The sequence below is a fragment of the Cyprinus carpio genome, chromosome B7, assembly GCF_018340385.1.
Source record: "Cyprinus carpio isolate SPL01 chromosome B7, ASM1834038v1, whole genome shotgun sequence".
Taxonomy (NCBI): domain Eukaryota; kingdom Metazoa; phylum Chordata; class Actinopteri; order Cypriniformes; family Cyprinidae; genus Cyprinus; species Cyprinus carpio.
Genome location: NC_056603.1, coordinates 15,443,286 through 15,455,571, shown reverse-complemented (window position 1 = coordinate 15,455,571; position 12,286 = coordinate 15,443,286). Strand labels below are relative to the sequence as shown.

The following is a 12,286-nucleotide window of genomic DNA, read 5'->3' as shown; positions in this document are numbered from 1 at the left end:
ACTAAGTACATAAGGGATTCATTTGATGAACTAAATATCTAAGAGGTTTTGGTAACAGTATCCCGTTGGCTATTTGCATTTTTTTTTAAAAAAAACCTCACTGAATTAAAAAAATAATAATAATAATGTTTGGGTGATTTTAACCATATGGAAATTAAACAAGATGCATTGCATGGGAACTTGCTTATTAAGCACTATACAGGTACTGGTCATATAATTAGAATATCATCAAAAAGTTGATTTATTTGACTAATTTCATTCAAAAAGTGAAACTTGTAAATTATATTCATTCATTACACACAGACTGATATATTTCAAATGTTTATTTCTTTTAAATTTGATGATTATGACTGAAAACTAAGGAAAATGCCAAATTCATTATCTCAGAAAATTAGAATATTGTGAAAAGGTTCAACATTGAAGACACCTGATGCCACACTCTAATCAGTTAATTAACTCAAAACACCTGCAAAGGCCTTTAAACGGTCTCACAGTCTAGTTCTATTGGCTACACAATCATGGGGAAGACTGCTGATTTGACAGTTGTCCAAAAGACGACCACTGACACCTTGCACAAGGAGGGCAAGACATAAAAGAGGCTGGCTGTTCACAGAGCTCTGTGTCCAAGCACATTAATAGAGAGACCAAGGGAAGGAAAAGATGTGGTAGAAAGAAGTGTACAAGCAATAGGGATAACCACACCCTGGAGAGGATTGTGAAACAAAACCCATTCAAAAATGTGGGGGAGATTCACAAAGAGTGGACTGCAGCTGGAGTTAGTGCTTCAAGAACCACTACGCACAGACGTATGCAAGACATGGGTTTCAGCTGTCGCACTCCTTGTGTCAAGCCACTCTTGAACAACAGACCGCGTCAGAAGCATCTCACTTCAAAAAGGACTGGACTGCTGCTGAGTGGTCCAAAGTTATGTTCTCTGATGAAAGTAAATTTTGCATTTCCTTTGGATATCAGGGTCCCAGAGTCTGAAGGAGGAGAGGAGAGGCACACAATCTACGTTGCTTGAGGTCCAGTGTAAAGTTTCCACAGTCAGTGATGGTTTGGGGTGCCATGTCATCTCCTGGTGTTGGTCCACTGTGTTTTCTGAGGTCCAAGGTCAACGCAGCCGTATACCAGGAAGTTTTAGAGCACTTCATGCTTGCTGCTGCTGACCAACTTTATGGAGATGCAGATTTCATTTTCAAACAGGACTTGGCACCTGGACACAGTGCCAAAGCTTCCAGTACCTGGTTTAAGGACCATGGTATCCCTGTTCTTAATTGGCCAGCAAACTCGCCTGACCTTAACCCCCATAAAAAAATCTATTTGGGTATTGTGAAGAGGAAGATGCGATATACCAGACCCAAGAATGCAGAAGAGCTAAAGGCCACTATCAGAGCAACCTGGGCTCTCATAACACCTGAGCAGTGCCACATTCATGCAAAAGGAGCCCCAACTAAGTATTGAGTGCTGTACATGATCATTCTTTTCATGTTCAGTTGGCCAAGATTTCTAAAAATCCTTTCTTTGTATTGGTCTTAAGTAATATTCAAATTTTCTGAGATACTGAATTTGGGATTTTCCTTTAGTTGTCAGTTATAATCATCAAAATTAAAAGAAATAAACACTTGAAATATAGCAGTCTGTGTGTAATGAATGAATATAATATACAATTTTCACCTTTTGAATGGAATTAGTCAAATAAATCAACTTTTTAATGATATTCTAATTATAGGACCAGCACCTGTACATACCATCAACAAAATATGTGTTGTCTGTGAGCAGTAATTTTATCTGAAAATAAACCAAATACACAAATAATTGGAAATCTTTGTATACAATAGTGAACCATATTAGTGTATATATAATATGAGATGTTTTACTGCTGAGTTCTGAGAAATCCCATTAAATGTGAATATGTTGAGTCAACTGCGTGCTGCAATTGAAATGCCTCATCATTTAGACCAAACTAGTGCAATATTTTTCTAGTGCAAAGTTCTTCCTTCCCATCATATTGTGACTCAGGTCTGGAAATATGCAGCCTGTAATTAACCATATCTAGTCAGACAACAGATACTGACAAACGAAATGGATAATACCATTTGAAATAAGACAGCCATTCAGCTAATGAAAATCACATTTTAATCGACTAGATATTTAAGAAAATACTAGATACTTTATTTAGAAAAAAACGAAATTAGTTTTTATACGTTTCTTAATTTTTTTTTATTCCAGCAGTTCATTAGCAGCTTAACCCCCCTTTTACATTTACAGCTCATTCTTCTTTTGCTTCATCACACGATTTGATCCAATATTAGTATATTAATATGTTGCAAGTATCTTCGTTTGGTTTAATTTTAATACTTTATTTTGTCGGTAACGCCATTATTACACGAGGCCAATGATGTCATCAGTTGCGCGCAGCGTTTCTGTTTATGCTTTCGTGCAAAGAGCGCGACTGTATTCATTGATTGAGGTGAAAATCCTCGTAATGCACAATTTGGTTTATTTGCAAATTCGTGGAAAATAAAGGCGAGGCTGCCGTGTGTGCTATTATCTTGCACTGGTGTAAAACTGCACGTAAAAGGTGAGTGATGTGTGAGCGCAATTGACGAGACTGTAGGCTGCTGTTAGCTCGTCAGCTAATTAGCAAATTTGCACATGCTAGAAAACGAAAAATACCGAACCAACCGTGAATTATAACGTCAACCGTTATTGCAAAACACACGAGCGTGTATTGTTTTTTAGATGTGAAATGGCTTTTGAAAGGCTTCGTGGATATGAAGCTGTATGAGACATGTACACCGTTCATTTAGTCGTTTATAGCAACGGTTTACTATTGTCCATGAATATATCTGCAAATTTCATGAGTCATGTTTGGTTATTAAATTACTATTAATTAAATTACTTTGAGATGCATACTGGCAAATAACGCTAATACCAGCTTTCCGTGTGAACTGTTCTGCCCCTATGTATTTGATGCTTTTAGAGTAAATTTAGAGCAGTATTTAAATTATGCTATTGTATCTATTTAAAATGTCAAAATTGATATGAGGTAGCTAACATCTGCTTCACTTTACCAATCACTATATGACTGAGTGATACCTGGTCTTGTATAAGTAACACATCTGTATTATGCTAATTATCCGCCTGCACCTGAAACAAAATTCAGGGCACTGAAATGACCCTAATTCTCACTCTTGCAGGCGGCGAGCTGGCGCAGGTAGCAGGTTGCCAGTGGACTATGAGAGACAGCGGTGGAAGCCTGGCCCAGAACCGCTGGCAAGGGGAACTCTCCTTGACTGTGAGCCAGGAAGCCAGCAGTGTTGGGGGCATGGGAGGAGGGCTAATGGATCCAAACTCCCCTCCCAATGCCACCAGCCCCATTCACCTCAAACTAGGTCACAAGGAGCAAGTCTGGACTGGAGAGTACATAGAACCAGTAGAGTTTCTTGATGAAGAAGCTGGATTTGATGAGAATGAAGAAGATATGGAAGAAGAGGAACAAGATGAGGAAGAGATCGATTCTGAATGTGATCCATGGGAGGAAAAAGATGAAGTGGAAGACTGGCAAATGCCATTTGAATCACAACCGCAGGCCATGTTCGCTAATAATTATCGGCAGCAGGTGTCCTCACATGAAGGGGAGGCCAAATTCCAAGCCAGAGACTTTCCTGAGAATCCCTTCCAGATTCGGCTTCATGGACTTAGACAGCAAAGGCTGAAGCGATGGCGAAGACTACGGTCTAGTGCTAGATTACGCAACCGGCTTGTGCAGAATTGGAAAGCGTGGAGACAACGGGCCCAGTGGGTCAGCACCTTAGGGTATCGACGGGCAAGGAGGTGGCGCCAGTATAGCCTTTATGCCAGCAAGAGACGGAATGAGCAGGGATGTGACAGCATGGGCTCATCACAAACAGGTTTGGAGAAAAGTGGAACAGAAACAGGTGAGACAACATAACAAAACGTATATATATACACATACACAGAGCCTTGCGAAAGTATTCAAACCCCTTCATTTTTTCCATGTTATATGTTGCTGCCTTATGTTAAACTGCTTTAAATTACTTTTTTCCCCGCATCAATCTACACTCCATACACCATATTGACAAAGAAAGAAACAGAATTGTCACAACTTCGTATATTTATAAAAAATAAAAAAACTGAAATAAGTACATTGCATAAGTATTCTTACCTTTAACTAAATATTTAGCTGAAGCACCTTTACAGTCTCTTTACAAGTCTTTTTTGTTTGATGCGACAAGCTTTTCTCATCATCATTTGGCTATTATCTGCCATTCTTCTCCTCATCTCTTCACCTCTCAAGCTGGATGGGGGCCGATGCACATTTTCAGTTTCCTCCAGAAATATTTGATTGGGTTCAAGCTCAGGCTCTGGCTGGGCCACTCAAGGACATTCACAGAGTTGTCTATAAGCAACTCTTGCTGTGTATTTAGGGTCATTGTCCTGTTGGAAGGTAAACCTTCTGCTCAGTCTGAGGTTTTGAATGCTCTGGTCTAGGTTTTCATTAAGGCTATCTCAATATTTTGATGCATTGTGCTTTTCTTCTACTTAAGCCCTATTCGCACGGGATTAGTATTATCTAGGGACCTTGTATATTTTTGAAATTACCCTCCCACATCTGAATTTCGTGTGGTGCATTCGCACGGGATAAGCGAAGCCTGTGATTTTACTCAAATTTACTGACTTATCTCCCGGATAACCAGATGTTAAAGGCTTTGAGAGTCCCGTTCTATGGTTCAGATAGATTAAAAAATATAAAATAAAATAAATATATGTATATATGTTCTTGCGCTTCATTTACATTTCACCGGGTTAAAATAATATCTCAAGCTTTATGCTTGATTTATTTGTAACACATTAACCTCAAAACCTTTTCAGCTTTCTCTTTATGCAAATTGTATGGTGAAGCGATATGACAGCACCCAAAATACTATTAAACACTCCAACGCAGCTCCATTCTTTGCGAAAGATGGATAAAAAGGCGCACAGGAAACAAAAACCTCGAAAAATTATATACGACCCGCCAAATCCAGGCCAAATCACAGAGATGTCAATCCGCACGGGACTAATATTATCACAGGACCTCGGTGTTCAGTGAAATATGGTAGGTCTTTTGCGGGGGAATTTTTACTTTACAAATTACAGACGTGACCGATTCCGTGCGAATAGGGCTTTAGATGTAGGGCTGCACAATTAATCGAACGTGATTAATCACGATTGTCATTAGCATTTTGTCAGTAAAGCTGGTTCTGTGATTAGTAGTAAATCTCCATCACCTGCTTTCAGATGGAGCAGCATTTACAGAGCCGTGGTTCACTGACAAGCTATGCAAAATCGTGTCCATAATCGCAGACGATATAATCGTAGGATTATGAAGTCGCCGAAATCGTTTGCGATAATGACAGCTGTTTGTGTATCTTCTCAGTGAACTACGGCTCTGTGTAGTAAATGCTGCTCCATCTGAGAGCACGTGAAAATGCCACATTCAATAACATGTTTTTACTCCAAACTCACTTCATTACGTCAGTCGAGTGTTTGAAATAAATTCTTCTGTGAGATGATGTGGCTTCTTAAACAGAATAATTAAAGGGTTAGTTCACCCAAATATTAAAATTATGTCATTAATGACTCACCCTCATGTCGTTCCAAACTCGTAAGACCTCCGTTCATCTTCGGAACACAGTTTAAGATATTTTAGATTTAGTCCGAGAGCTTTCTGTCCCTCCATTGAAAATGTACGGTATACTGTCCACAGAAAGGTAATAAAAACATCTTCAAAGAAGTCCATGTGACATCAGAGGGTCCGTTAGAATTTTTTGAAGCATCGAAAATACATTTTGCATTTTCTTCTCTTCCGGGTCTGTTGTGAGCGCGTTCACAACACTGCAGTGACGCAGCGTCGTACGTCAACAGTCACAGCAGTCGCGTTCACAACAGACCCGGAAGAGAAGACAATCCTGAATAAAGTTGTAATTTTTGTTATTTTTGGACCAAAATGTATTTTCAATGCTTCAACAAATTCTAACGGACCCTCTGATGTCACATGGACTACTTTGATAATGTTTTTATTACCTTTCTGGACGTGGACAGTATACCGTACATACATTTTCAATGGAGGGTCAGAAAGCTCTCGGGCTAAATCTAAAATATCTTAAACTGTGTTCCGAAGATGAATGGAGGTCTTACGGGTTTGGAACGACATGAGGGTGAGTCATTAATGACATAATTTTAATATTTGGGTGAACTAACCCTTTAAGACACACAGTATTTCATTGTATTCATAGTAGTGATAATTCCCATGTCGATTAGCATTTAATTATAGATATACTTTATTGTGATGTAAATTATAATAATAAGAACTCAGATAAACCATATATTGCCACAGTCGTGTGTTTATTAGTCACGTTAAATCACTAAAAGCAGTTAAATCTTCTGTTTATTCAGCTGCAGCGATTTCCTGGATTTCTTCTTCAGGACATATTTGGATTTTTAGGGCGCTCTGGCCTTTGGATGGATATTTACTGCTGATCACAGAACTGTGCTTCACTGAAAGATATGCACGACAATCGCAACTTCTGCCTTATCGTGATTTATTGCCTTTTAATTTTGATTAATTGTGCAGCCCTTCTCTGAGTTCCTCAGTCCCTGCCGCTGAAAAACAGCCCCACAGCATGAGGCTGCTAACAGCACACTTTACTTTTGGGGATGGTACTCCACAGGCGATGAGCAGATCTGGTTTCCTTCAAACATGATGGTTGGAATTGAGGTTCATCAGACCAGATAATATTGTTTCTCACAGTCTTAGGGTCTTTTAGGTGCTGTTTTGCAAATTCTAAGTGTGTTTTCATGTGTCTTCACTGAAGAGAGGATTGAGTTTGGCCACACAGCCATAAAGCACAGATCGGTGGAGTGTTGCAGCGATTCACCACTCAAACCAAAGCCCTTCTCCATCAGTTGCTCAGTTTGGCCAGGAGACCAGCTCTAGGAAGGGACTACATGCTTCTATGTCCCTTCAATGAAGCAAAACATTTTTCTGATATCTTCCCCAGATGTGTGGCTTGATACAAACCTGTTTCTGAGCTCTACAGGCAGTTCTTTTGACATCAGGGCTTGGTTTTTGCTCTGAAATGCGTGATCAGATTTTAGACCTTTTATTAAGATGTGTGTACCTTTCCAAATCATACCCATTCAATTGAATTTGCCACAGGTTATCTTCACTTGAAGTGTAGTAACATTTACAAGCAATATGAATGCTCCTGAGCTAAATTTCAGCTGTCCCAGACAAGGGCATGAGTACTTATGCAATGGAATAATTTAAGTTTTTATTTTTAATAAATTTGCAGAGATGTAAAAAAAAAAAAAAAAAGGTTTTTGCTTTACCATTATGGTGTATGGAGTGTTGACTGATGTGGAGAAAAAGTAATTTAAAGCAGTTTAACATAAGGCAGCGACATAACAAAATGTGGAAAAAAAAATGAAGGGGTATGAATACTTTCGCAAGGCACTGCATATATATACACTAGTCAACATTTGAAGTGGATCAAACCCTTTCATCAAAGTTGTCCTAAGACCAAAATGCGTTCTTGTCTTAAGACAACTTTGATGAACTGTTTTGATCTACTTCAAATGTTGACTACTGTGTGTGTTTGTGTGTGTGTGTGTGTGTGTATAATAGTATTGCAGTCAAAACTGCATTATATTATATGTTTGTTCTCTCTCCACAGAAAACAATTTCTCTGGTTTCAATGGTTATCATGGGGATTCTCAGTCAAGTTCAACAGTCAGTGGGGGTCGAAAATATCTTTCTATGCCCCTGAAGCCCACCACTCAGAGGATGGAGATAACCCTTTCAGAGGAACACAGGTCTTATGTCCAAGGTAGAACTCTTTTTCTCTAAAAGCTGCAGAAACATATCCTATCTTATCTCTTAGGTTATGATATTGAAGTATGTCCAGTGATATTATAGATCTTTAGATCTCAGCAAGATTGCAGTCTAAAGTGGATGTTATACTTAAGCTGTTGACATAAAAAAAGATTTTTTAGAGCTTTATTTCATTTCCAAATCATTCAGACTGCCTGTTTAAGTAGACAAATGAATTTTCTCACATAATTTGGTGTTTAAATGCATAACATGTTCTAAACTCTGTGTTGGTTGTACCTCATGCATGCATATATTTATTTCTCAGGTCTTCTTGATGAGTACCTTCAAAAGTATGGAAGTCTAATTCCCGTACATTCAGATGATATTGTTGAGGAACTGAAGGGCATCTTCAGTGAGGACTTCTCTCAGCCCCACAGGTCTCACACATGCACAACCTCAAATACAAATATATATGTCTTTGTGCATACATCTTTGGAAATTACTAAAGTTTTGTTTGTTTTTTCTTTACCATGTGTCCACAGGAAAGTCATGGTGCAACATTTAATTCAGTCCTACCAGAGATCACCAGGGACTGCAATGGTGAAAGGCTTTCGGGTGAATTACAAGCGTCATGTTCTGACAATGGATGATCTTAGCACCCTCTATGGACAGAATTGGCTCAATGACCAGGTGAGTTTTGAGTTATAATATATTTTTCACAATTCTGCTTTTCTCTGTCCTGCTTAATGCACACATTGTTCTTTCATCTGATTTCTTAAGATCATGAACATGTATGGAGACCTTGTGATGGATTCAGTGCCTGAAAAGGTGATTATTTTTAGTTTTTTCTCATTTCTCTTATGTAATTCTCCTATTTTCATATTAGTTCATCTGATCCTAGTTAAACCTTAGTAACAAAGGTTGTGAAATACAAATGTATCCTACACTGTTCAGTAATCAAAGTATATAAGAAGTGAACATTTTTAAGTAGTAGTAGTACAGTTTTATCGTTGTTGTTGTTGATTGCCAGGGAAAGTTATTTTTTTTATTTAGTTGTGTTTAGTGCTTTGTCTAATTTCATTTCCATTCCCAGGTGCACTTTTTTAACAGTTTCTTTTACGACAAGTTGAGAACCAAAGGCTATGATGGAGTGAAACGATGGACAAAGAATGTAAGAAAACTGTAAACCTCTTAATATTTTATTTGATGGGTGCTACTGTTTAAGAGGCATCATTTTAATATATTTTAAAACTAGGGCTTTCAAGCGATTAATCGCATCCAAAATAAGTTTTTGTTTACATAATGTATGTGTGTGTACAGTGTATATTTATATATTATATATAAATGCACACACATGCATGTATATATTTAAGAAAAATGTTACGTTTATATATTAAATATATTTCTATATGATATAATTTGTATGAGTACAAATATATACATGTAAATATTTTCAAAATATATACTGCATGTGTGTCTTTAAATAATAAATATACAACATACACACACACATATTATGTAAACAAAAACTTTTATTTTGGATGCGATCAATCGCGATTAATCGTCTGACAGCACTATTTAAAACGTGACTTGATGGCAAAGCTGCTTAATATTTTTGTGGAAATTGTTTTTTTGAGGATTGAGGATACTTTGATGAATAGAAATTCATAAGAAAAGCATTTATTTGCAGTGTATTATAAATATCTTTCTTTTACTTTTGATTAATTACTGACCCCATACTTTTGAAGTGTATCCTCTTATTATGTGCATAATTTGGGTCCGTTCTTAGTGATAATCCTTAAAGCAAATCAGCAGTACTTTTTTCTTGATATGCTTTTATTTATTCAAGTACAAACATGTTTTAGGTGGACATCTTCCAGAAGGATCTGTTGTTGATTCCCATTCATTTAGAAGTGCACTGGTCTCTGATCTCGGTTGATATTAAACAGCGCTCCATCACGTACTTCGATTCTCAGCGAACCCTTAATCGCCGCTGCCCCAAGGTAAAAGCCCTACAAAAATATAGGGTTTTCTGTACAGTCAAAAGCTTGTCCACCTACAGTGAAATTTCTTTGAAATTGTGTGTATTGTCTAAAACAGTACAAGTTTCAAATTTATTTATTTGTATAGCGCTTTTTACAATACAAATCATTGCAAAGCAACTTTACAGAAAATTAAGTTTCTACAATATTTAGTAGTAGCTTATCAGTGATGACTCTGTTTATGTGCATACGGCAGAAAAGTTAGGAAAAATCTATTAAAGATGTAAATAAACAGATGATTAACACTATTAACAGCAATTTTGCAATCAAACTTATAGCAAAATGTGGTAGTTCTGTATGCTGTTTTAGGGTTAGCATCATCTGAGGTCCTCTGAGGAGTTGGCATCATCTCTTCTCAGGTGTTCTGGATCCCGTGGCAAAACAGAGTAACAAATAGAGACATAATTAGCGTAGCTGCTGTTCCAGCCAAGTAAAATTAATTAGTTTAACCCAAGCTAAAGAATAATAATGTGCATTTGATCAGATATAACTGTGGTCCAAAATTATGAGATGCATTATTTGAATGCTTGGCCAAAGAGGTGTGTTTTTAATCTAGATTTAAACAGAGAGAGAGTGTCTGAACCCTGAACATTATCAGGAAGGCTATTCCAGAGTTTAGGAGCCAAATGTGAAAAACTACCTACTTTAGTGGACTTTGCTATCCTAGGAACTCCCAAAAGTCTTGCGTTTTGTGACCTTAGGGAGCATGATGGATTGTAGCATGGTAGAAGACTAGTTAGGTACGCAGGAGCTAAGCCATTATGGGCCTTATAAGTAAGTAATAATAATTTGTAACTGATACGGAACTTAATAGGTAGCCAGTGCAGAGACTGTAGAATTGGGGTAATATGATCATATTTTCTTGACCTGGTAAGGACTCTAGCCGCTGCATTTTGGACTACCTGTAGCTTGTTTATTGAAGATGCAGACAACCACCTAGCATCGCATTACAATAGTCCAGTCTAGAGGTCATGAATGCATGAACTAGCTTTTCTGCATCAGAAACAGGTATATAATAAGTAATACATTCTTAACCTTTGTTTTTATGTTTGCAATTTATCTCAGCTAAGTGACATTTTTTCTCTCCACAGCATATTTTTAAATACCTGCAGGCAGAAGCCATGATAAAAGAGAAGAGAGATTTTCTCACAGGGTGGAAAGGCTTTTTTAAAATGGTGAGGCCAGTCATTGCAGTGACTGATACCATAAATTGCTACTTGACCTTTTTGTAATGTCTAATGCTGTTCAGTTGTTTAAATGACAATTGATAGAGCCTCTCTTTTTTTTGTTACAGAACGTTGGCAGACAGAATAATGACAGTGACTGTGGTGCATTTGTCCTGCAGGTATTTATATACACCATCTTCATTCTGAAGTTTTATGAGTGGTTGATAAGATTCAGATGAGCTAACACAGTACATTTATAGCTGTTTATCCTGAGGAGAATCCATTAAGCTCTATTAAAAACCACAAGAAATGTGTCAGAACATATGTTGTTTGAGATCAGTTACACACACAAGATTTGCCTCTTATTTCTCTCTCTTTTTTTTCCCCTCCACCTCCATTTTAGTATTGCAAGTGTCTCGCACTGGGTCAGCCCTTCAGCTTCACTCAACAGGACATGCCCAAGCTGAGGAGACTTATGTACAAAGAACTGTGTCATTGCAAGCTGTCACTGTGATATTTGTCTAAAGACTGCACAGCCAGAGGAGAAAAAGATCCATTTGTCCGAAAAGCCTGAGAGACTTCACACCGAGGATATTTCATCCTCGCTCACGTTTGTTTTCATTTTGAATAACTTTTTGTTTGTTTTTGTACTGGAGCCCAACATCTTGACTGAGAGATCTGAGGGGATTGACAGCCTGATAGAATGATAGAATGGAACACTCTGTTTTTGCTTTTTTTTCTGTGTATAAAGATGTTGCAAAACTCCTGATCTGAAATCTTGGCATGAGAGTAACTGTGCTCTAATGCAAGCGACAAATCATGTCTGCAGTTTTGTTCTTAATAAATCGTCTTAAGAAAATAATGATCTGTGTACTCATCAGAACACTTAAATTATTATTTTGTTAGTCACGTTGCAATTAATGAGGACATGAAAAGGCCATGAAAGGTTACGGAATCAACATGTCAGTGACGTATTCTCCAGTTATGCTGTGTTCACCCTTATTCAAACTGGAAATAATACCAGTAAGCTGTTTTTTCCTCAAAGCATATTTATATGGACTATTAAATAACCCACTAGTAACACCAGCTGTGAATCATAAATGATTCCCTTGCAACATTAATGTACAGGAAAACAGGTCTCGTGTAATGAGGGAAGGGTCATCTCTGTATTTTCTGGACGTGAACACATTAGTGTT

At 37.6% G+C, this 12,286-nt stretch overlaps 1 protein-coding gene across 1 annotated transcript; it reads left to right on the top strand.

The window, feature by feature from the left end:
- Positions 1–2,384: 2,384 nt before the first annotated feature.
- Positions 2,385–11,952, top strand: senp3b (SUMO specific peptidase 3b). The gene is made up of 11 exons (XM_042727486.1): positions 2,385–2,584; positions 3,204–3,944; positions 7,746–7,898; positions 8,208–8,319; positions 8,425–8,572; positions 8,663–8,710; positions 8,976–9,053; positions 9,748–9,885; positions 11,016–11,099; positions 11,219–11,269; positions 11,494–11,952. The coding sequence occupies exons 2-11, from the start codon at positions 3,242–3,244 to the stop codon at positions 11,602–11,604; spliced, it is 1,626 nt and encodes a 541-aa protein (XP_042583420.1). The 5' UTR covers positions 2,385–2,584; positions 3,204–3,241; the 3' UTR covers positions 11,605–11,952.
- Positions 11,953–12,286: the final 334 nt, after the last annotated feature.

Excerpts from the sequence above, each read along its gene's own strand:
- senp3b (XM_042727486.1), top strand. The coding sequence starts at position 3,242 with ATGAGAGACAGCGGTGGAAGCCTGGCCCAGAACCGCTGGCAAGGGGAA. Across the intron at positions 3,945-7,745 it reads GAAAAGTGGAACAGAAACAG|AAAACAATTTCTCTGGTTTC; the intron begins GTGAGACAACAT and ends CTCTCTCCACAG. Across the intron at positions 11,100-11,218 it reads GGAAAGGCTTTTTTAAAATG|AACGTTGGCAGACAGAATAA; the intron begins GTGAGGCCAGTC and ends TTTTTGTTACAG.